A 26,119-nucleotide genomic window follows, 5' to 3' on the forward strand; every position below is an offset into this window, starting at 1 on the left:
GTATCTCACCTGTATGAAAGGTTCTAGACAAATAAAGATTGATTGATTGATCGATCAGTTAATGCAGCTTTAAAAAGAGGCAAAACAAGACAAAATTAAACAAATTATTTGTTTCTCTCAGAAACGTGTTCATTTTATGGCAGATATTAAATCAGTGATTCTCTCGGATGATATTTGTTTGACCAAATATAAAATATTAATTTCCATCATCATTAACGTTCTGCTCGCGTACAGATGTGCGTCTCCAGGTGTCTGCGATGTGTCGGCGTCTCTCTGGTTCCCCTGGCAACCGTCTGCATTCTCTCCAACATCCTGCTGCTGTTTCCTGAGCTGAAGATCCACTTCCTGTTGGATGGTCATGTGACCAGAGAGGCCACCTGGGTCCCGGGCCTGTGGGGGTCCGGCCTCCTGGTGAGAGAGAAGTGTGTGTGTGTGTGTGTGTGTGTGTGTGATGTGTCATGTGCTGTGTGTGTGTGACTCAGGGCAGCTGTGTGTATTTTGGTGTTTTGTCACGTGTTTCTCCTCTGAGGTTAAATTCAGACTCAGTGTGTCATCAGCTTTAATTCCTGTTACTGCCTGAAAATATATAAAGTCTGTTTTGTTTTGGGATCCTGAGACTCGTCTGTTTAATTAAGATAATAATTCAGATTTACTAATCTAATCTAATCTAATCTAATCTAACTGCAGCGATGAAACTCTGAGTGTTCGTATCAGAGCTGACTGATGTTTGTTGTCGTGTCTGGTTTCAGGTTCTGCTCGGAGCTCGAGCGTTTGTGCGGAGCAGCAAAACACGAGGCTGCTGCGCCTTCAGGAGTGAGGTGAGCAGATGTTTGAAAAGTTCAGATTAAAAGTGCAACATTTTAATTATGTCGTTTGATTGTGTTTGGAAACTGCAAACATTCTGCCTGCTTGGGCCTGCTGTATGTCCAGATGTTGTGTCAGGTGTTACAGATGTTGTGTCAGGTGTTACAGATGTTGTGTCAGGTGTTTCAGATGTTACAGATGTTGTGTCAGGTGTTACAGATGTTGTGTCAGGTGTTACAGATGTTGTTCTGTTGATCCAGATGTTGCTGCAGGTTTTTCTGGTGTTACAGATGTATGTTCTCTGTATCCAGATGTTGTGTCAGGTGACGTACTCCTGTGTGTGTCTGCTGGCTGCTGGGATGTGCTGTCTGGTCAGTGCCACCGGTCTCGTGCAGGGTCCTCTCTGTCTGTACAACACCAGCTCTGGTTCCACCTGGGGGGTCCCACTCAAACCCACCGCTGACCAGTGAGACAAACACACACACACGCACACGTACACACACACACACACACACACACACACGTTTGCTATCCCTGTTAGACTCCATTCATTTTGTACAGCCTAACATTTTGCACATTAGGAACGAGCTTTAGTCCCCATGAGGACTACTGGTCCCAGTAAGGTCACTGTTTATACCAGAGATGGCCCCAATAAGGATAGAAACACACATACACACACACACACACACACACACACACACATTCCTGCTGTTCGACACTCTGATGGCTCGTCTCTGTCTCTCAGGGATGCAGGGTATCTGTATAACAGCAGTCTGTGGTCGGGAGTGTGTCTGGAGCCCAGAGGTGTGGTTCAGTGGAATGTAGTTCTGTTCAGCGTGCTGGGGGGCGCCAGCGGGCTGCAGGTCGTCCTCTGTGGAGCGAACATCCTCAACTCACTGCTGGGACTGATCCTGGGTCAGGGATTCTGCAACAACAAGGTGCGTCTCAATGAGGACAGAGCTCAGAACATGTCCTGTCCTCACCTCCTCAAAGGTCTGTTTCAGGGGTAAGATGAGAGGTTCAGGGTCGGTCAGGGAATCTCCTGTTTCAATAAGCATCCTCAGGGTGTGTGTTCTGGTTTTGATCATGTTGTGGGGACAGACACCTGTTTGATGCCATAAAAAATACTTAACTAATAAATACAACATGATTTAGCAAAATACTAAGAAAATAAATGACAATAACAAATGGTCAGAAATACACTCAGCGAGCACTTTATTAGGAACACCTGTGCAATCTAATGCAACAGATCTGCCATCAACTCTACTGTTATGAAACTTATACATCCTCAGTTTTTGTTGACATTGTCAGAGAGATAATAAGGTGTTCCTAATATTTTGTCCACCCCATTAACATACATGAGAAAGTAGAATTCATGAATTAAATGTGATGACAATTTATTTTTTTAAAAATTTCAAAAGATAGTGAGTTATTGATAATGTGCTCTTTAGCTTTCCATTATAATATCTGAGGGAATAACATCTAAACATTTTATTTATAGTATATAAACACATTATATACAGTATAATAAATAATAAGCCGTGGTGGAAAATAAAAAAAGTACATTTACTCTACGACTTGTACTTTACTTGAGTATTTCCATGTGATGCTACTTTCTACATTTCAGAGGGAAATATTGTACTTTCTACTCCACTACATTTATTTGACAGCTTTAGTTACTTTTCAGTAACTAAACACACAATGGATAATATAACAAGCTTTTAAAATACAACACATTGTTAAAGATGAAACCAGTGGTTTCCAACCTTTTTGTCTTTTGACGTCTTACAAAAAGCAGAGAGTTAAATGTTAGATAAAAATAAGTTAAAATAAGAAATAAAACAGGAGAAAAGTTACTGCACAGTGTGAGATATGAATCAAAAACCTCCAATTAGATTTAATAAAAGGCAAACAGAAAAGTCTTCAGCCTTCATGGAAAAGAACTGAGTTGGAGTTTAATAATCAACATTTCCAGACTTAGATTAGAATAATTGACATCCAGGATCAGGATCACTTCAGACATCCATAACATTGATTAGAGATAGAAAGATGTAATTATAGAAGAGGGTCAGACGCAGCCTCCTCATTGGTTTGAAGGGCATCAGTTCATCAACACAGACAGAACCAGCGCAGAGTCGTCCTGCTAAAAACTTCAACTCAATGTTTGCTGCAAATTCATCAAAATAACGTCACGTTCCTGGTAGACGACCTCATAACATGAGCGCTAGAAAAATGAGTCAAGAAAAGAGTCCCACTCACAGAACCACACTTATTAAATGAAACTGAAAACAGATTTGTGTATCAGAACTTTGTTTTTTCTTCTTTCCTCTCCCATTAATCATCTCACGACCCCTCAGATTTATCTGCTGACCCATTGGAGGGGCCCGACCCCTAGGTTGGGAACCACTGGACTAAACTAGCTAACTGTATATAAAGTAGTGTAAACTAGCTCCACCTCCAGCAGCTACAACAGTAACATGCTGCTCTAACACTGATGCTTCACTAATAATAATCTAATGATGTCATATATAATAATATATCAGTCAGAGGGACCAAACCACTACTTTTACTGCAATACTTTAACTACATCAAGCTCATAATACTTATGTACTTTTACTGCAATACTTTAACTACATCAAGCTCATAATACTTATGTACTTTTACTGCAATACTTTAACTACATCAAGCTCATAATACTTATGTACTTTTACTGCAATACTTTAACTACATCAAGCTCATAATACTTATGTACTTTTACTGCAATACTTTAACTACATCAAGCTCATAATACTTATGTACTTTTACTGTAGTAAAGGATCTGAGTACTTCTTCTATTACTGATTATAAAACTAGTATTATGATGAGTTCAGGCTGATATTCTGCCCAAAACTAACATATCACACACTCACCCTCTGTGTGTGTGTGTGTGTATGTGTGTGTGTGTGTGTGTGTGTGTGTGTGTGTGTGTGTGTGTGTGTGTGTGTGTGTGTATGTGTGTGTGTGTGTGTGTGTGTGTGTGTGTGTGTGTGTGTGTGTGTGTGTGTGTGTGTGTGTTTTACAGGTCAGTCCAGTTTCAGCTTGAAACCGGTCGTCATGGATCCTGGAGGAAGAAGAAGAAACTCTTCATCATACAATACAAATCTTTTATTTTCAGGTCAAACAGAACAGAACAAAGCTGAAAAATAAAAACATGTTCAACATGTTTTAGTCATAAAGCACTGACGCACTTTAGTTCAAAATAACTTTCAGATAATAAACTTAAACTAAACTTTGTGGCTGCAGGAAGAAACTTGTTTAATTATTAATTATGTTTTTATTTATTAGAATAACAGCTGTTAAAAAAACACAATTAAAACAAACAATAAGAACATAATAACATATAATAACATAATAACAATGAGTATTAAAGTGTGGGGGCTCATTTGTACAGCTTAATAGTCCATTTATGAATTGATTAAACTATCAATCAATCGATTAATGAATCAATAATAAAATGTGGAATTTGATCAATAAATTAAATAAACAATCCACAGTTTAACAATATACTAAATGGACTGTTAAAAGATTGATTGTTAATTCATTTTTTAATTTAAAGTTTTATTATCATTTATATTTATTGATTGATTATTCTTTATATATATTGATTATTCTTTTAAATATGTATTGAATTTTAATTTATTTTTAGATGATCAAACCGTTTTGATCAGATTCATTTTTCTGTTGTTTTATTCATTCATTTAGAAATCTAATAATTTAATCTGTAATTTATTATTGATTTTAAAAAAAAATCTATCTATTAAATTGTGAAATATTATTCAATAACTTTATTTAAATGTATTGATTAAGGAGCACAAATGAGCCCATAGGATGAGTCTCTTAACTTTTTTGATAAAGTTGTTGATGAGTTGGTACTGATGATAATAAAAGTGATCATGTGATGCAGGACAATCAGAATTATTGATCAGGCCCCGACTCTGCAGCCTTAAATGATTTTTTCACTGATGTGACGACGAATCTTCTCATTTATTCAGTCGACATCTCTGTGATAATAAATCCTGACAACAACGACGACAACACTGAAAACAGAAAACCGGCCAAAACTTCACATTTTCTTTGCACATTTTATTTATTCATGTATTTGTTTAATAATAGTTTTTATAAATTAAAAGACAGTTGCACCCTGAGCTCATATTTGATGATGAATCTTCTCTTTAATCTTATTTTGGAAAAAAGGTCCTTAAGCTACTTTTCTTATATTTTCTAACGATACTAAAGTAAATACCTGAAACACTGTGTGCAGGTGTATCGAGGAGACCTGCCGCTGTTTTAAAGGCAAAGCTGCTCACAGCAAATATTGATTTACTTTAGATTTCTGCTGTTTATTGAACTTTGTATGACTTTCATTGATGAATAAAAACTATTCATGGCATCATTAAAGAATCCTCACTTTATTTATAGTACTGAAAACTTTTTCACAGTTCTGTATGTGAAGAATCTTCTTTTCAATTCTTTATTATTATTATTATTATTATTATCATCATAAAGTTGAACTAGTTTTGACAGCAATCAGAATTATTATCAGTGTTTTATTAGCTGCAGCTACAGTCACTGATTGGAGGATTGACAAACATAACAACATGATTACAATAATCATATAATACTATAAACATATATAATATATAGTATATAATAATATATACAGTATATAATATAGATAATAATATATGATCATAATGTGACATACACAGTTTATGTAGCCTAAATGTAAATTTTTAAATGTGTCAGCGTACTGATATGAAGATATTACACATACACATAATAGGCCTAATAAGGTGGATTTGTATGTTATGATATTCTACTCCTGGTCTTTATAGTCCTTAAAGGGTTAATGGTCTTCATCTCTTCACGGTCGCTCCTAACGAGTGACGGGATACGTCCTAATTCCCTTCACTGCATCCATGTTTCCCTCATGAATCTTAGTCTCTCCCGTTGAAGACGTGAGCAGAGAGGAAACGAGGAAACAGGACGACGACGACGCAGCTGATCAGCTGTCAGTCGGTTCTAACAGCTTTGTATCTGCACGTATATGCACTATCCAAATATTCATAAAGGTGCACGGTCACCACTGCCAGCACAGCAGCGTTTCCTCAAACTGTGACAAATATCTGCACATTCATAAAAACCTGCATTCTGTTGAGCCGCAGCGTATAATTGGACTTCACTGCTCAGATGCCGAACACACATGAACCATTCCTGCTGGCAGAATATATAGAAATATTTTATTTGTTTGCATCTGTATTTATTGATATTCTGAATGTAAATTCATTATTTAATAACCTTGGTTATGATTTTGATGTCTTATAAACTGTACAAGGTATTTATTAGCCCAAATGTTTTAAGGGAAAGTGAAAATTAAGTGAATATATCACATATCAAACTATAAATTGTACCCAACACACAGTGAGTTTCAGTTTCACATGTGGCTGAATGGAAATGATGATAAATAATTAAAATGTGTTTCTCGCTGAAAGACAACAGAGGATCCTGGAATGATCAAATAAGGGAATTGATATATCATAGAAAGGATCGGTGTCCACATCATATCAGGAAGTCCACAGGGCTCAGACCTGGACTGTCTACACAATGACCCTTAGCTTCTCATTACGCCCCTCTGACGCTCCAAAAGGCCTCCAAATTAAACTGCTTACAGCACCAGTTAAAAGTTTTGACACACCAACTCATTCAAGGGTTCTTTACTTTTACTATTTTCTACATTGTAGAACAAAACTGAGGACATCAAAGCTATTAAATAACATGTATGAAATCATGATAAAAAAATATATATAAACAATACAATACGTTTCATATTTAAGATTCCTCACAGTAACCATTGTTTGTTTTCATGACAGCTTTGCACACTCTTGGCAATATCTTAACCAGCCTCATGAGGCTGCGACAGCTAAAGTAACAATGTCATTTGCAGATTTCATTATAAATTTGTGACCCTGTTCCATAAAAAAGTAACCTGTCTATAAACCCGTCTTATATTCAAAAACTGGATGTGTAGTGGAAGGCTGTTCCACAACATTGAACCAGTGTAAAAAAAAAGGAACTTCTGGCTGCATTATTCACTCTTGACACTTACCATGAACACAAGCAGAACAGGAAGAATCATAATGACACTATATCAATGATGACATGAGACGTTTCTTAACAGAAAAGTCGAAAAGCCTTGCTCTGCAAAACAGGAACTTGAGGTTGCAGGCACATTTAGATAATAATCTTGGTTTTCCTTTCCTGGCCGGTCCTCATGAGAGAGTTTCATCACAGCATTTGACCGTTTTTGCAACGGCACTTTAAGAAACTTTCAGAGTTGTTGAAATGTTCTGGATTGAATGACCTTCATGTCTTAAAGTAATGATGGACTATTGTTTCTCTTGCCATAATATGGATTACTACAGTAGTGTATTATGGGGCTGTTTGCTGTATACCAGCACTACCTCAGCACAACACAACTGATGGTCTCAAATGCATGAAGAAGGGAAGAAATCCCACCACTTAACTTCTGACGAGGCACACCTGTTAACTGAAAACCATCCAGGTGACGACCTAATGAAGCTGATTGTGCTATTGCCAAAAGTGTGCAAAGCTGTCATCGAGGCAAACAGTGGAAACTTTGAGTAATCTAAAATATGATATTGTAGCAGAGCCTTCATGGACTTAAGAGACTTGTTTATATGTGTGTTCAGAATGAAATGTTGGGTTATAGGATTCCTGGTATGGTGAGGTTCTGTGTACAGTTAATCTTGACTCACTCCCTTTAAGAAGTGGAAGTGTAACCATGGTAACAGCTGCACCATACTGTGTTACAGTGGATGTTAGAATGGTGCCAATTTCTGGTGTGTGAGTGTGTGAATAAACAGCCACAGTGGTAGTGTGCAGCCAAAAGAGAACCTTACCAGTTTTGTTAATCCCACAACATTACTGCAGATTCCACTAAATACTATTATGTCGTCACAACCCTGAGCAGTTCAACAGCGGGCAGAGTGGTGAGCATTCTCAAGCATTCTCAGGCGCAGGACAAATATTGTGCATTAAAAGCTCATCTTTTAAAGACTTTTGGACTTTCTGCCTTCCGGCCTCGGCGACAACAACGATCTGAGCTAACAGACAAAATGCTAGCTCGCCCTTGAAGCCACAAGCCTGACTTTTTATTTATTAAACTGTTTCTGCAGCAGCTGCCTTCCCAGGTACACACTGCTTTGGCCAACACCACCATTACTGAGTCAGTAATGTGTTGGCCAGAGCCCAACAGTCAGTAATACCAACTGCTTCATCAATGGCGGGGGAGATAGCGATTGTTGCCACAGCTAGAATCAGACTGTTGGTGGACATTAAGGGCTGCCGTCTGTTTAACTCTGTGATTTTCTGCTGCTATGCAGTACACTCAGCAGGCCGGAGGCCATCAGACTGTCTAGCATGCTCCTCGCTGCAGATGAGTTTGTCCAGCTCCTTGCTGAGTTCTCAGACCTCACGCAGCCCACCTTCTTGTCCTCCTCGCCAAACACAGGGTGGAACACCACATCCATCACTGGTCCACCTGTCCACGCTCATTGCGCCAAGACCTGGCCACAGATGGCACCCATGCAGTGATTACCGCCAGCTCAATTATGCAATGACTCTTGACCGATGGTTTGATGGCTCGATGGCTCGATGGTTCATGGCATTTGTGGACCACAGACCACTGTCGTTCACTATGGCTAAGGTAGGCGAGCCGTGGTCTGCCTGTCAACAATGCCAGCTCTCCTTCATCTTGGAGTTCACCACAGACATACAACATGTTGCTGGCAAAAACAACCAGGTGGCTGATTGTCTCTCCCAGTCCATCGCTGAGCTTGTCCACTTGGGGCTTGACTATGCCCTTATGGTGGCAGATCGAGCTTCGGACCCAGATGTCCAGGCATTCAAGATGGCTGTCATGGGAGGATAGTACTTTTGAAAGTATTTTTGACTACACTGGCACCATGATGTTTCCGCAGCTTGTCTTGGAGATGACAGATCTTCAATGCTATCCACGGCCTTTTACAACCAAGCAAAAATTGCATAGAGGCTGGTGGCTCCCAAGTTCATCTGGCACAGGCTCAAAAAGGATGTGCAGAACTGGCTGGAGCACATTTCAGTGGACTGCCTTAAGCTGGCCCACCTGGATCTGAACCAGCCTGTTGAAATGGCCAAACCCCTACCTTTCCCTCACATGGCTGCAAGGCCCTTAAACCTCCTCCTGCAGAGGCTCCGACCTCCGCTCTGGTGATTCGGAGCCATGCCTGTCAGGTGAAGGACATAATTCACAGAGACTTGTTTTTATGTGTGTTCAGCATGAAATGTTATAGGTTATGGGACTCCTGGTATGGTGACGTTCTCACACTGTGCACAGTTAATCTTGACTTGCTCTCTTTAAGAGGTGGAAGTGTAACAATGTTAAAGGCAGCGCCATTTTGTGTGTGGCACAATTTTTTGGTATGTTGGTTTGAGTGTGTGAATAAAAGGCCACGAAGGTGTGCAGCCAAAAGATAAACTTATTGGTTTTGTTAATCTCACCGCTTCTACAATATTTTATATTTTGGTTTATTAAAACCTTTTTGTTTACTACATTATTTCATATGTTCTACAATGTATAAAATAAACACAGCACAAAAAGTAAGGAAATTTGTGTTTGGTAGATTATTTCTTTGTTGTAACGATGCTTCTTGGCAATAAATCTTATACTGTTGGAAAGCCTGTTTATTTCCCTTTTAAATGGTGCCACATTTGTAAGGAACATGCATTATGGGATGAGCAGCAGAGCTGAGTATGTGGGTTGTGCCCATGAAAAATTTGCCAAATCTTTTCAGCCAATGCCAAACAACTTATTTTGCTGCTGCTCTTGACTCTTGTTTTTAGCTTCTGGTACCCCCAGGTGCTGCCAATCAGGTGCCTGATTGGCAGCAAAAGGGCTGAGGACTGACCAGCATCTCTAGCTGAGCGTAGTGATTCCATAATCGCCAGGAGTGCAGTCTCAGTAGAGCGACCCCGCTTAAAGCCGGACTGATTCAGGTCATACAGGTTGTTCTCAGAAAGGAATTCAGAGACTTGGCTAAAGACTGTGTGCTCAAGTATTTTTGATAGGAAGGTTAGGAGTGAAACAGGTCTGTAGTTTTCAATCTGGGTTGGGTTGAGCGTAGGCATTTTTAGCAGCAGGGTGACACGGGCTTGCTTAAATTCAGTGGGAGAAAACACCCGTTGTAAGTGAGGAGTTGATGATGTGTGTGACTGTGGGGTTAAGTGCGGGGGAAATGTTCTGTAGCAGGTTGGATGGTATTGGGTCTAGTGGACTGGTAGTGAGACGAGAGTCTAGAAGAATTTTGGAAACTTCCTCCTTGGTCATAGGGGAGAATGAGGACAGTGTGGCCCTGTTAGTTGGCAGCTGTAAACTGAGTTGGTTAGGCTCAGAGAACTGGTTACTGATGGTAGAGGCCTTATCAGTTAAAAAATAAGCAATCATGTCTGCAGTGAGTAGAGTGGAGGGTGGAGGAGGAGGCAGATTGAGGAGTCTTCTTTTTTTTTCTTAAACATGTCACCCAGTGCAGCCGTGTGGCTCATTGAGGTGTTTCTAATAGTTTTTGGACAACAACAACGGTCGACAGCACAGAGGAATAAGATACTTGTTAGTAGAACAGTTCATTGTTGGTTTGTATCCAAACATGAGATTTGTTGACAATAAGAAAAATATAGAAAATCACCAGAATGATCTTCTAAGTTACAGCCCATAAGTCTGACTTGTCAATGTGCTGGGCAATGCCTCATTGTTTGTGGCTTTCGGCTGCCCTTCACTGTGCCTCCTTGCCTTCTTGCTATGTGGACGTCTCAGCTGGGCCCGGAACGCCTTACTGAAGATGAAATAGATGAACGGATCCAGGCAGATGTTGACAACTGACAACAGCATGGTAAGCTCCTTCAGGTAGTACAACACCTGGCTCAAAGAGCACATCCTCTTTAGGAATATGTAGGGAAGGCTAACCAGGTGGTACGGCACGAAACAAATGCAGAATACGATGACCAGCACCAACATTTTCCTGCGTGATTTCTTGAGCCTCTTGCAGCTGGTGGATGACAGCTGCCTCTGCTGTGCCAGCAACACACTGCGGGAGGCGCTGTAGTAGAAGAAGACCAGGGAGACGAGGACAAACAGGAAGGTCACGGTGGAGCAGGTGTGGATGATTTTGTCAAACACTATGACCTTGGCGCTTTGCAAGGGGTCACAGGTGTCAGGGACAATGGTCAATTCTGGTTGGGTGAGGAGAAACAGAGTGATGTAGGAGGTTGTAATGGCCAGGAGGAAAACCCAGGTTACCGTGGAGATGATGCGGGCAACCTGCACTGTCTGCAGGACGTGAGTTCTTAAAGGATGGATGATCTTCAGATACCTGGAGAGAAGAGAGGCAGGCAGGTGTCAGCAGATTATTGATCACTGAATAATAGTAATACAAATTGTCAAACCACAGATTTCATGAGGAATGAAGATTCCAATATTAGTTCTAGAGGAGAGGACCAGCTCTTTACTCCTGCAATGATACGAGGACATGGAGAAAGCTCATGACCATTTCAGCTTGCAGGAATTCCAATGTGCTTGTATTCTATGTCTGTGCATATGGGAAGATAAACTCATTTGAATTTATATACTTCAAAATGTAACTTGTTTCAAATTAAGAATATGAGTGAAAGGGCTGCATTCATAGTTTAGGTTAAGTTAACAAATACAAATAGCTTTTCTTCTTCTAGTTTTTCATTTGACTGTAAGAATTTACAGCTGTAGTTGCTGCTGTTGCTCTGTAGAGTCAGTATAAAGATAATATGCAGGAATATAAAAACAGACAATAAAGCAATAAAACATTTACTTAAAGTGTTAACTGTACTGATAAACTGCATGGTGTGTTGGAGTCTAGGGTGGGGGATCTACCTGTTAGCAGCGATGTAGCCCATGAACAGGATGCTGGCGTAGATGTTGAGGTAAAAGGTGGAGGCTCCAAAGATGCAGTAGACCAGGCGGAAGGTGGCGGAGTTGCTGGTGTAGTTTGCTATATTCAAGGGGAGGCAGAGGCAGAGCACGAAGTCAGAGGCTGCCAGGTTCTTCAGGTAGACCACCATGATGCTGGATACCTGCTGCTGAGCTGAGAAGAAGTAAACCTTCACGAGGAAGCTGTTGAGGACCAAACCCACCTGGAGAGGAAACAGGATGAACTCAGGACAGGTTTTTAAGAGATTAACATGTGAAATGCAGTGGTGTAGGCAGAAATTGTATGGGCAAATACAAAAGTGGGTGGGTCATCTTTTCCCAGCAAAATTGACTTATGAAAAGTTAGACAAACGAACGACAAACGAGTTTACTTTGCAACATTCTGAATCACAAAGGCAATAACAGCAAAACACTGTCTATCCAACACACTCAACCAACAGAACATCAGTCTATAAAGGCTGAACACAACAGTACAGACAAAAGGTGTCTTTTATAGCCTGTCCAGTCCATCAGCTCTACAGCGCACGGCACTGTTAGTTAACTATTTTATTGCACAAAGTGACAACTAAACATAAACCCTGACAGCAGAGCTGTTAAAGGTTCTCAATGTAGAATTGTGAAGCAATTTACACGTATTAATCGTTTGTTATTGCCAGTGAGTGAACAGGTAGTAACATACAAAATGAGACCTTCCCAGACTTTCTTGGTTGTCTGTAACAGTCTGTGGACTGATTCTATGTGAAGGACCTGGGCCGGATTTTCTGCGAAAAACCAAATGAAGTGACGTTTTTGCGTGCTCCTGAGTGCCTTGCCTCTCTCCTGCTAACGTCAACAAATGACTGACAAAATGACACAACAACACACCAAGAACGGTGCTATCTGACTAGAAACACCCTGCGGATATTAGCTCTCCAGCTAATGAGGTAACTAACACATTTCACAACAAAACACTCCTGCAATGACAAGTCGCCCACTCCTGAGTGTGCACAGCTAAAACAACATTACTTCCTCAACAAAGGGGCAGAAAACAAGCTCCAGAGTGATAGCAGGACATAGCTTACCCCTTTTGTTTTTTCTGTTGGTGTCCAAAAATTGGAATAAGCACACATTTCACAACTGGTACTGGTCAGCTCACGAAAAACCAAACCAATAAACTGCATCCTTACACTCTATTCTATCAAGAAAACTATCAATACCACTGTAGTGATTAATTATCTATTCTTGGCTGTGTAGGGAAATACATACAAATTTGACTTTGAATGTGGTTAAGAAACGGCACATAAATCGGCAGGTGCCAGCCACCTGGAAGTTGCTGCACCCCCAGCACCCCTACTTCCTGCGAATATGGGAAAGCTCTCTACCGCCAAGCAGTGAGCGGCTGCCTGTGACAGGCTGCTATGATTATGTTGGTTGTGCCAATTTGAGATTTAGATGGCACAGGCACATCCAGGCACACCTGTGGCTACGTGGGTGGTGTGATTGGCAGACAGAGGAGGTGGAGGGAACGTGACTGTAATCTGAATATTTGACACTCACCAGAAACACCAGAGTGTAAACCGGCATGAGGAAGAGGTGGACTGATGTGTCGACTGGATCACAATGAGTCATATTATCATCGTAGGTCTGGTTGGTGACTGAGGTCACTCCCATTCCTACCAGGTCATCCATGTTTGTGGAGGTTCTAAGAAGGGTGAACACAAATCTATCATCTTTATAGTGTTAAATATAGTTTAAAACATTAACTATGTATCCTACTGAACCATCAGCTGAATGTATCATTACACATGTAAGACAGGAAGAAGCCTTTTAGATTCAATCTAAAGCAAGTCCAGGTGACCTTTTTCAAATCTGTATTAACCCTTACATAATGTTTGTCATAATTTGACCCATTTTGACATTTCAAAGCAGTAAAAACACCCTAACTTACATTCTTTAAAGTTGCGATATATGACATTCAGCCACTAGATGTCGCACTATAGCACCAACATCTCAGACCAAAACAAACGTTTGTCGTTTACTCAATAAAGTTGGGAAAAAAAAGAAAGAAAGCCAACAACTTACAAAACTCAAACTGTCAAACTAGGCAGTGCTGAGCAAATATGGATCCTGATTCTGTTAGTGCATTGCCTGTTTCTTGTCTTCAGTGCTTTCAGAAACATGTTTTAGTGGACTGTTTAGCTATAATATAAGAACGTTTGTGACGCGGACGCCATCTTGAAAATGAACATGCACGCTCACATGCACTAGCATGCATGTGCAGCCGGTGACAACCAAAACAAAGAACAGAGAAGCTTATAACAAAACACCCAGAGGGAGTATGATTTCATTCTCAGCTCAGGTCGCCATTACTCAGCTATATCTTTACATAGCAAATAGTTGTTTGCTGACATCTAGTGAGGCTCAATGTCATTTGTTGCACCTTTAAGCCTGAAACTGTATGACGTTTCTTAAAGTGGCCCAAAATATACAAAAATGGAAATATTTCAATTATTTTTTTTTTGTGCAGCTAGTATAAATATTTGTCAAATCTGACCCTGTATTTATTTAAAGGGATTTTAAAGTCACCAGAGGGGTCAAATCAAGGTAAAGGGTGGTTATATGGAATTTTAAAACAGTGAAACTATAAATTGGCCTCTCTGTGCATTTCTAACATTGGGACAGTGAGGACAGAGCTCAAGGGGGAGCATGACACTGTCACAACGAATGCCCATCATGTTGCTACATCATTTGTCAGGGTTCCCACCCAGGTGGGCATCTGCAAACAAGCCTAAACAAAGTCACTAATCAAACTCATCAATTCCCATGCAATCAACAATGTGGTTGCCCAACATAGTCCTCCCTGTAGTGTAGGGCAGCTTTCACAGGACTATAAAAAAATACCTGAGCTGCTGTTTCACTGATTTGGTGGATCTGTTGTTCTAAGATGAAAAAGGAGGCAGTGAGTTTAAGAGAACAGACACAACCTCCCCCACACGCCAGCCACAGCAGCACAGTAGTTTGAATCTTACCCTGATCAGTCTGTAGTGCCACAGTCAGTTTCCACAAGGTGACAAAAGAGAGGGAGATGCAACTTCTGCACAACAAAAAAGGACTGTAAATGTTTTGGGGATGTGGTTTACTATGTAATGAATATCATGTCATATTTCAAAACTGAAAAAAAAGCTTTGAAAGGTTGAAACTCAGTGTTTGAAATCTAATAAAAAAAGGTTTTCCAAGATTGGAACTAAGTTTTGAAGGCTTGCATAATGTTTTGATAGGTTGAAAAGAAAATTTAAATCTCTGCAAAAATTATTTTGCATTTGAGTTTTCCTTCTTCACAAATGCAGCACTCTTTTTACAGGTTTTAAACCTTGTAAATGGTGATCTGAAAACTGGTTCACATGTGTTAGGAAATACGTTTTGAAACGTTGAAACTTGAATTTCGAAAGGGCGAATCTTTATCTTGAAACTTTTGCATATGTACCTTTGCACTTGTATTGCAGACTGTTGAGTTGAGTTTACAACATCCACTTTTCAGAGATCTGCACACACAGTTGCGAGCTTGAGAGTCATGTGACGTCTCGCAGCTCTGGTCTGAAACTCTGAAACAGACAGCCTGAAAAATAAAGTCGGGATCATGGAGGCAGGGGCATTTGTTCTTAGCCTATTGTTTATTCTCTGCTGAAGTCCAGTCACATGTGATATTTACCGGGTTAGGTGGGGTTGACTGATGTGTACAGGATATGCAAAAAGGATTTACGGTTTTCTGTGCTGACTGGCAGGCATGGGCGTTGAATGAAATCTGCAATAGATAAGAGAAATTAGCTAGTTAAATAAGTTCACTGGTTAGTTTATCTTTTGTTCTCCTGTTTTGGATAACATGAGATCATAATATAGTGTGATTATGAATTTACTATGTAAACATATAGTGTCAAACTTTGTCACTGTCTCTGCTCTCTGAAACATTACTGAAATAATCACCATTTATTAATGACTGAAAAGATATATATGGCTGCAAAATACATTTGTGGTTCAAAATTTGGTAGGATTAATTATAAGGGTATATTTGAGCCGGGTGAAAAATGACCCACTAAATCAGCAGTCAGGTGTCCATATGAACAGTGAAAAAAGGTTTTCCTCACTGTAATCATTCCTCCTGTTCATACTGGATATTAAAAGATCCTTCAAATGTGCTTTCAATGGAAGTGATGGAGGACAAAATCCACAGTGTGTCCACACAGTCATTTAAAAGTCTCTGTGAAGCTTCTATTCAGCTTCAGCAGTCTGAGTTAGTCATATCAAGTGGATATCTGACACATTTACAGTCTTTTTAGCATCAAATTCCCTCTTTGTGTTTCCTCGGACAGTGTTTCCCTGTTGAGCTGCAGGTGGAAGTATAGTAACAAAAAGAGGGACTTTGGCACTAAAAAGACTGTAACGTTGAAAGATATCTACTTGATTTGACAAATTTGGACGCTGAAGCTTCATATCAGCTTCAGATAAACTTTGAAATACATTTTTGCACAGAGGGAGGACTGTGGATTTTGTCCCCCATCACTTCCATTGTAAGGTCATTATGAAGGGATCTTCTGATGGTCAGTATGAACAGGAGGAATGATTACAGCGAGAAAAACGCTTTCAATGTTCATTTGGGCTCCTGACTGTTGTTTTAAGACACACTTGAAAAACTGTGAACTTTTCCTTACAGTAACTTAGCACTTCTAGATATAACAGAATAACATGGATGATTATGTTTGACATAAACAGCCACTGAGATTATTAGCCTTTAACAGAGTGGCTTTCCTAGCCAGGCTAGTATGGTGTCTGTTGTTTGGTCCTCTACTTTGGTACAGATGTAAATATATCAACAACTATTGGATGGATTGCCATAAGATGTGGTACCTATATGACTAATAAGATATATTTTCTTATTTAAAAACATAGAGCAACACTTGTAAGGCCAATAGCTTAGACTTTACTTGGTGAATTGATCTATTAAAAGTGGTACGTCTGGGGGACCTAATGAATCATGTAACTATAGACCCATTTCAATTATACCACTGATTTCAAAAGTTCTTGAAAAATTAGTTGCTGAACAATTAATGAATTACTTGGAGAGAAATCAACTTTTAAACCTAAAATAATTTGGTATTTTAAAGGATTCAACAGAGATGGCTGTATGTTATCTTACAGAAACCATCAAAAGTAGTTTGGATGAAGGTAGTAGTGGGAGCAGTATTCTTAGATTTAAAAAGCCTTTGACTAAGTGTGAACCATGAAATACTTCTAAATAGATTATCACACCTTTCATTCTCAACAAGCTGTAAACTGGTTCAGATCAGTAGTGTGTCAAAATTAACTGTGAAAACATCACTTCAAAATTGTAAATTGGAATGGACATGGACTGTAGTTAACTACAAGTAAACTCTGTGTCCAGTGTCAAGAGGTGTTTTTTATCTTAAGTTGTCTTGGAAAATATATTAGGTTTTATATTTTAAAAAAAGACTCAAATTTGAACATAAAAACAGTAGAAGCACAAAGAACTGAAAGTGAGATATTTGCAGGACTCACCTGTCTGTCTGTCAGTGGAGATCTCCGATACAAACTGTTTGCTTTAATGCCTCCTTCTGTGCAGCGTTCACAGGACAGGAGGAGCTGAATCTGTGGTTACTGCATGATGGCTCAGAAAACACACACACTGCTGTTCAGATGCTATCTCATTTCCTGGTTTTTTGTTTATCACTTTGTTAGAGGACCACAAAACAAATAAAGAGTGTACTGGGGTTTTACTGGGGTTGTTGCTGTGTCACTTAGCATCAGATTAGCTCAGCTGTGGTCAGCGGTGGAGTGGGAATAAAAATCAGCCAGACTTTAGACTCAGACTGGCCCGCCAAAATCCACCTGCAGGCACATACCACGTATAACATTAGAATCATGTCGTAAACAGAGATTCATTTAACTGTAATGGTTTTTAGACCAATACATTGGATAGAAACTCCTTTACAATTCTAACGTAATTATATTTATATAACTTGGTAATGTTATAATTGTTTTTAGTGCTGTATCAGTGTTGCTTCTCAAATGTGAATATTTTCTGGTTTCTGTACGTTTACGAATGATAACAACAAATGATAACAACAAATTATGTTAATTATAGTCAGGCAGAAAATGGAAGGGTGGGGAGTGCACAGGATGCTGCAGGGGGGCTTGGCTCCCAAATACCCGTCCATAGCACCGGGTCTGAAGTAAAATGTACATAATATGATTAATGTAGTCACATCTGAATAAGTGACAGTATGTTCATGCATCAAACCGAGTCACGCTGTGATTGAGTTTACTGGAAACACTCAGTATTCACTTCAACTAGAGAACTGACTTCTCATCTAGCGCCATCATCAGGTCAAAACTTTAATGACAATCAGCAGCGACCACGGCTTGAGGCTGAAGTACCTTAAAGTGCCACCGATGGCTGCTAGCTCCTCCAACAACCTTCTGGTCTCAATCTCTAAATTATTGCTCCATTAATAAGATTTGAAGACTTATAGGAGCTTTGATGTCTACTGTGTGTGAGTGTTGATTGACAGCTGTGACTGACAGTTGGCTCACCTGCTGCCCCCTCACCCGCCCACAGTTTTCCACAAACATGACTTCCTACACTTGATGTGAATACTTCTACACCACATAGTGACTGTTTGATACTTTCACACACGCTCAGATGTGACTCAGTTTACTAGACGGAGGCTGATTTGGTTAACAAATGATCACGTATTCTGTTTTTTTTTTTCTAATCTTGCACACAATCTTGACCTCAAACCGGTTTCTCTGACATATTACAAAATGAATATCACACCGCTGCCTGTATGCTTGAACGTTTGGTTCTTATTTTATCCTTAAGAATGTGAAAGCTGAAAGTGAAGGGTGTTCTTCTCAGTAACTGGTCTTAATCAGAACGTGTGTCTGTATGTGATACACTCACATATAGTCACATGTGGTTCATCATATAAAACACATTTCACAAAGTAACTTGTTTACTTATTTTATTTGTCAGTCATTGTTCATTTGGTTAATAGTTTTTACCATTATTGTTAAATATCAGTACATTATTCTTTGTATTATCTATTTGTACTTTTGTAGAATTTCCCATGAAAAATTATTACATGTGAGAACAACTTCACATGTGTCAGATGTGATAAACTAACACATACACACGCAAGGTTTATCACACGTGAAACAGATTTTTACATTTGATAAATTCACATTTACAAACCTGATTTTCAGGACAGTTTTCACATGTACATATACACAATATATATGAATATTTATATGCAAATTTCACACAAATCTTTTCAATCCAGAGTGTCTGGCCAGTGAGAATATTATAGCAAGTGTAGTGTGGATGAATGTTCTGATGTAAATGAAAACAAAGATATGAAGTATTAAACTGGCTGGTTTTTCTTTACCAGTAGTTGTTGATGCTGATGGTGCTCAGCTGCCCCTCGTTGCTTCTTGTGTCTGTGCTTGGTGTTTGCTTGGTCCTGCTGAACACTCTCTTCAGGTTCAGCTTGGTCCGAAAGGCCTTACAGCTGATGAAGTAGATGAGTGGATCCAGGCAGATGTTGAGAACTGACAGTAAGGTGGTCACTTCAGTCAGGTAGCACAACAACTGGCGTGAGGAGCACTGCCTCTTTAGTAAAGCATAGGGAATAAGAGCCAGGTGGTACGGCACGAAACAAATGCAGAAGACGCTGACCAGCACCAACATTTTCCTGTGTGACTTTATGAGTTCCTTGCAGCTGGAGGATGCCGGCTGCCTCTGCTGTGCCAGCAACACACTGGAGGAGGCCCTGTAGTAGAAGAAGACCAAGGAGACGAAGACAAACAGGAAGATGGCAGCGGAGATGATTTGGATTATTTTGTAGAACACATTGACCTGGGCACTTAGCAAGGCATCACAGCTGTCAGGGACATCGGTCAACGGTGGTTTGGTGAGGAGCAACAGGGTGACGTAAGAGGTCATAATGGCCAGCAGGAAAACCCAGGTTACCGTGGAGATGATGCGGGCAGCCTGCACTGTCTGCAGGATGTGAGTTCTGAAAGGATGGATGATCTTCAGATACCTGGAGAGAGGAGAGGCAGGCGTCAGCAGATTATTTCACTGATTAACAGTGATAAAAAATTGTCAAACCACAGATTTCATGAGGAATGAAGATTCCAATATTAGTTCTAGAGGAGAGGACCAGCTCTTTACTCCTGCAATGATACGAGGACATGGAGAAAGCTCATGAACATTTCAGCTTGCAGGAATTTTAATGTGCTTGTATTTTGGGTCTGTGCATATGGGAAGATAAACTCACTTAAATGTGTATACTGTTGTAGTGACTTGACGAAAACAAAAAACCTACAAGCCACTGAGGGGGTGCTATACTGGTAGTTTCCTAATTGATGTGTCGCCTTTGTGCAGCATGTTGGTCAAATAATTTACATTCCCAATCCTCCATATAGCCATACTCAAGTGTATCTATTTGTACACCATCAGGTCCGTCCACAGTGTAGACAGTGATCCACACGCACTTAATATCAATTAATAACTTGCATGCAAACAAACAAATGGCTCAATGATACACTACACCTAAGAGTTATTTGCCTCTACAAATAAAAAAAAGTTTTAAAAAATGAGATAAATAAAATAAAGTATAATATATATAATAAATAATAATAATTATTATAATAATAAATTAGACCAAAATAATTGCGATCATGTTATTGTAGTGATTGTTGCATGTTGTGTGGAGAGTGATCAATGTTAAAATGATCATTCATCATGGTACTTTGAGAAGCAAGAAGCTTGCCAGAAATCATTGACTTGTATTATCCTTCAGTGTATTTACATGCCCTTGAGTAACCATGTTACAGCTGGTTTTCTCCGGAAAGCTGATTTTTTAACTGTCATGTGAACAAAAAACCTGCTTTCTGTTATCAGAATTCATTGGGTTCATTGGGTTTAGAGAAACCTGGTTTCCACAGGTTTTACTCCCTGGAGAACAGTGATTTCTCTGCCATATACACCCGTAACCAGGTTTCTAATCAGCTTTTTACAAGTAAGCATGTGCACAATAAAAGACTGCAGACAGAAAGCATACCTGGATGAAAGGAGAGATCATTACTCAGAGGGAAGCATCCTCATATCTAAAATAACAGCATCCAAAGTCTGACTGAAACTAAAACAAAGTAGCCTATAGATGTCTGAATAAGTCAGTTTCTATCACTGAGCATTTGACTGTTTTAATTAATTTAAGACACATTGGTGCTGTAAGGAAGACTGCGCTCTGTCTGTCTGTCTCTCACTACATTGTCCAGCTGCTCCGACACATGATGCACTAGATTTATAACACAAGACAAAACCAGATCACTGCGAAACGGAATGAGGCAAAATGATTGATTTCTAAATTATGTTGTTTTTGTAACCGTTGGAAGCCAAAATTGCAATTGAAAGTAAAATATGAATAATCACCCAGCCCAACTTTATTTAGGTATGAAAGGTGCTATACCTTTCATACCTAATGCAGCTCAAAGTGCTTCACATTAAAGAGGTAAAAAAAACAAAGAGATATGAAGAACATTAAACAGGAATACATGCATAGAATAAAAGGAGGCAAACAAGAAAAACGGAAAACTGCATTGCATTAAAAAAGAGGACATGAATAGTTTAAAAAGGAAACAGCTAATATTCTAAAGTAAAAGACATAATCGTTCATGAAAAAGTATAAACATGCCTTAAAATGGAATTAAGTGTCTTAAAGATGGTGGGATATGGAGCAAAAATCATGCTATGGAAAGGCTAGGTTAGAAAGATATGTTTTTAGGTGTCATTGAAAGCTTTCAACCAAGCCCGCTTCTCTAATGTCTTTAGGTAAGGTGTTCCATAATTTGGGAGCATGATTGAAGAAAGCTCTATCTCCAATTTTCTTTTGGGTAGGCTTATGGGTATCAAGCATGCCTGCGATAGAAGATCTAAGGGCTCATGAAGGAACATAAGGCAACAGGAGTCTGTGATGTAGCTCGGCCCTAACCCATTGAGAGCTTTATAAAGTAAGAGGACTTTAAAATTGATTCTGGAAGACACAGGGAACCATGGACTACTTCAAGAGACGCCAGCTGAAGGTTTTGGAATGGCCCTTGCAGTCCCCTGACTTAAACATACCTGAAAATCTGTGGGTAGATCTTAAAAGAGCTGTGCATACACGATGGCCCAAGAGTATTGCAGAACTAGAAGCCTTTTGCAAGGAAAAATGGGAGAAAATCACAAATTCAAGAAAGACTTTTAGCTATAAAAAGTGTTTGCGAGCATTGATATCTGCCAGGGGGGTGTTTGTTTTTATTTTTAATTTTGTTCAGTTTGTGACATAAAAAGTAACTATGCATTATTGTTTACTGAAAATATTGCATTTTTTACATATCCTAGAGAGGCTGCGTTTACATCTTCTCAATTAAAAAATCACCAAAATATGTTATTTGTCAAGGGGTGGCCAAATTTTTGCATACAACTGTAGTTTTACTACTTTATTTACTGCATGTAGTCTATTAGTTTATTGGCAATATTTCATATGCTGTCATTAGGGTTAACATCATCAATCACATCACTGCAACCATCATTGTCATCACTATTGGTCAACCATTGTTTCACATCAGTAATGAAACCCTCCTCTACAACCATTTTTGCCCCAAACCATTTATTTTGTATCCCTTTCCTCAGTGGGTATTAAAGACATTAGAGAATCACGCACATTTTTTTACTTCCCCACTCTCATTGACAAAGTTTTCAAGTGTACATTGCACCACTGCTACATCCCTGTTTTGCATAAGCCTTTGCGTCCTTTTCCTTCGATTTCTACCCTTGTTTAATTTTCCTTGTATAAATTTCATCTTTCTTTGTATTTTGTAGCTTTTCTAACTTTTCAACAAGTGCTTTGTAAGTCCTTTTAACAACCCTTTTATATTTTTTTTAACAGATTTTGTTTAATCAGCATTGCTCCCTTCGTTAGACCCAGTCATAGCCATATCAGCCACGGCAGGCTTGCCCGAAACCAATTCATCACCGTCTATATTGTCTTTGTTAACCTTTTAATGATCCACAATAAACACAGGTCTAATACCAAAGTCACAATGGCTTGGAAAGCCTGGTCTTATTTAGCGGCAAATGCATTGGCATTATGCTCGCAATGTTGTGTGCACACAAATTTCAAACGGCCATTACTGAAGCTGGTAGTACTACACATACCTCAGAAAGCCTTCGGGCGCCCTAAGTTGGACTGGTCAGTAAACTCCAATTTCAGGTGAATTATTTGATCTGCATCCTCCCAGGAACAAAGGTGATGCAGTCAGTGTCCTCAAGTGAGCCAAACAATACAACATCAAATCTACCTCAATGGGGAGATGACGTCCTTTCTAATTCCAATGTCCCAAGTTAAGGTTTTTGACTTAAATATATTGACTTGACTTGACAAAAACAAAAAACCTACAAGTCACTGAGGGGCTGCTATACCAATATTCTCCTAATTGACTCGTCGCCTTTGTGTAGCATGTTAGTCAAATAATTCTCAATAATTAATTTGTACACCATCTGGTCCATCCACTGTGTAGACGGCGATCCACACGCACTTAATATCAGTTAATAACTTGCATGCAAACAAACAAATGGCTCAATGGTACACTACACCTGAGAGTCAAAAAACTGTGTGCCTCTTCTGGTAAACCACACACCTGCTCTGAGATTACTGCTTTAGGTATTTGTACTTTACCCATAATCCACATACCACCTACTGTGCAAAAAAGGAATTACCACAACTGAAGGTATACTACTTCATATACACTACTTCAATGAACACAATACAAAAATGGCTCCAACAGCTGTGAAATGTGACTTGTTTCAAATTCAAAATATGAGTGTAGGGCTGCATTCAAATTTTAGGTTAAATAAACAAATGCAAATACTTCTTCTGATGTCAGCAAAAGTTATCTTGACTAAATTTTGCATGTTGTATAAACCCCTTGTCTTTGTTCGGTGGATTCAGATCTGTTAATTTATTGAACTGCTCAGTTTGTTGTTTGAAATTATAAATATAATTCAGATTAAATTCAGTTTTCATCTGTATTTTCTGAGTTTGAAGTCAGTTTTTTATTTGACTGTAAGAACTTACAGCTGTAGTTGCTGCTGTTGCTCTGCAGAGTCAGTATAAAGATAATGTGCAGGAATATAAAAACAGGCAATAAAGCATTAAAACATTTACAAAAAGTGTTAGCTGCACTGATAAACTGCATGGTTCGTTGGTCTAGGGTGGGGGATCTACCTGTTGGCAGCGATGTAGCCCATGAACAGGATGCTGGCGTACATGTTGAGGTACAATCCAAAGACAGCAAAGTTGCAGTAGACCAGGCGGAAGGTGATGGAGTTGCTGGTGTAGTTGATGATGCGGAAGGGGAGATAGAGGCAGAGCAGGAAGTCGGAGGCTGCCAGGTTCTTCAGGTAGACCATCATGATCCTGGATACCTGCTGCTGAGCTGAGCAGAAGTAAACCTTCATGGTGAAGCTGTTGAGGACCAAACCCACCTGGAGAGGAAACAAGAGGAACTCAGGACAGGTTTATAAGAGATTGACATGTGTGCTGATTAGCATACGGAGGATGAGGGAACGTGACTGTAATGTGAATATTTGACACTCACCAGAAACACAAGACTGTAGACCGGCATGAAGAAGAGGTGGGCTGATGTGTCGACCTGATCACAGTTAGTATTATTATCATCGTCAGTCTGGTTGATGACTGAGGTCACTCCTTCTCCTACCAGCTCATCCATGTTTGTGGAGGTTCTAAGAAGGGTGAACACAATTATATCATCTTTATAGTGTTAAATATAGTTTCACACATTAACTATGTATCCTACTGAACCATCTGACTGTACTGTATCGTGACTGTATCGTTACACATGTAAGACAGGAAGAAGCCTTTTGGATTCAATCTAAAGCATGTCCAGGTGACCTTTTTCAAGCATGTCTTTCAGCAGTTAGGTGTCCAAGTTGATGGAAAGCTTCAGCTTCATGAGGCTTCAGCAGTCTGAGTTAGTCATATCAAGTGGATATCTGACACATTTACAGTCTTTTTAGCATCAAATTCCCTCTTTGTGTTTCCTCGGACAGTGTTTCCCTGTTGAGCTGCAGGTGGAAGTATAGTAACAAAAAGAGGGACTTTGGCACTAAAAAGACTGTAACGTTGAAAGATATCTACTTGATTTGATTCATTTGGACGCTGAAGTTTCATATTAGCTTCAGATAAACTTTTAAATACATTTTTGCACAGAGGGAGGACTGTGGATTTTGTCCCCCATCACTTCCATTGTAAGTGCATTATGAAGGGATCTTCTAATGGTCAGTATGAACAGGAGGAATGATTACAGCAAGAAAAACAGCTTTCACTGTTCATTTGGGCTCCTGACTGTTGTTTTAAGATACAATTGAAAAATTGTTAACTTTCCTTTGACTTAATACTTCTGGATATAACGTTACGAGAATTTTCACAGACATATCTGACAGTTATGTTTCTGCTCATGTTTGACATAATCATCCACCTAGATTATTAGCCTTTAACAGAGTGGCTTTGTTAGCCAGGCTAGGATGATGTCTGTTGTTTGGTCCTCTATTTTGGTACAGATATAAAGATTTCAACAACTCCTGGATGGATTGCCATAAGATGTGGCACCTGTATGATGTATAAGATATGTTTCTCATATTAAAAACATAGTGCAGCACTTGTAAGGCCAGTAGCTCACTTGGTAAATTGATCTCCGACTGCCTTGTCCTGAACGCCGCCGTTCCACAGGGGTGCATTTTATCTCCCCTTCTGTTCTCCACATATACAAATGAGGTAAAATACAACAGCAAAGACCTCTCACTCATAAAGTATCCTGACAAGTATGCTGATGACATGGCCCTGGCCGCCTGCCTGCAGGATGTCAACAGCGCTTCCTATTCTCAGCACATCGACCACCTTGCCACTTGGTTTGACAGCAGCTTCCTTGACCTTGATGTCAGTACGACCACGGAGCTGTGTCTGGGTGGTAGGATGGAAGCAGGCAGCATAGGGCCCATCTTCAGTCCTGCTATCATGAAGGGGCAGGAAGGGGCAGGTCACTCACTTTAAACATCTGGGAACAATCATTGACAATAAACTCACCTTTCAGATCAATGCAGACTACATTTACAAAAAGGCATGGCAGCAGCTCTCTCCTCAG

At 39.6% G+C, this 26,119-nt stretch overlaps 3 protein-coding genes across 3 annotated transcripts; 1 reads left to right on the forward strand and 2 right to left on the reverse strand.

Annotated features, from left to right (window-relative positions):
• The first annotated feature begins 205 nt into the window (after window positions 1–205).
• Window positions 206–4,310, forward strand: LOC137186809 (transmembrane 4 L6 family member 1-like). The gene is made up of 5 exons (XM_067595844.1): window positions 206–411; window positions 750–818; window positions 1,116–1,270; window positions 1,550–1,742; window positions 3,866–4,310. Exons 1-5 carry the CDS (start codon window positions 235–237, stop codon window positions 3,884–3,886), a joined length of 615 nt encoding a protein of 204 aa, XP_067451945.1. The 5' UTR covers window positions 206–234; the 3' UTR covers window positions 3,887–4,310.
• Window positions 4,311–9,054: 4,744 nt separating this feature from the next.
• On the reverse strand, window positions 9,055–13,529 carry LOC137186655 (P2Y purinoceptor 14-like). Its single transcript, XM_067595728.1, has 4 exons — window positions 13,394–13,529; window positions 11,801–12,060; window positions 10,621–11,267; window positions 9,055–9,128 (listed from the first exon to the last, which is right to left on the reverse strand). Exons 1-4 carry the CDS (start codon window positions 13,523–13,525, stop codon window positions 9,055–9,057), a joined length of 1,113 nt encoding a protein of 370 aa, XP_067451829.1. The 5' UTR covers window positions 13,526–13,529.
• A 5,362-nt stretch (window positions 13,530–18,891) lies between these two features.
• Window positions 18,892–24,697, reverse strand: LOC137186810 (P2Y purinoceptor 14-like). The gene is made up of 3 exons (XM_067595845.1): window positions 24,557–24,697; window positions 24,184–24,443; window positions 18,892–19,953 (listed from the first exon to the last, which is right to left on the reverse strand). Exons 1-3 carry the CDS (start codon window positions 24,686–24,688, stop codon window positions 19,293–19,295), a joined length of 1,053 nt encoding a protein of 350 aa, XP_067451946.1. The 5' UTR covers window positions 24,689–24,697; the 3' UTR covers window positions 18,892–19,292.
• Window positions 24,698–26,119: the final 1,422 nt, after the last annotated feature.

Source organism: Thunnus thynnus, chromosome 7 (assembly GCF_963924715.1).
Source record: "Thunnus thynnus chromosome 7, fThuThy2.1, whole genome shotgun sequence".
NCBI classification, from domain to species: Eukaryota; Metazoa; Chordata; class Actinopteri; order Scombriformes; family Scombridae; genus Thunnus; species Thunnus thynnus.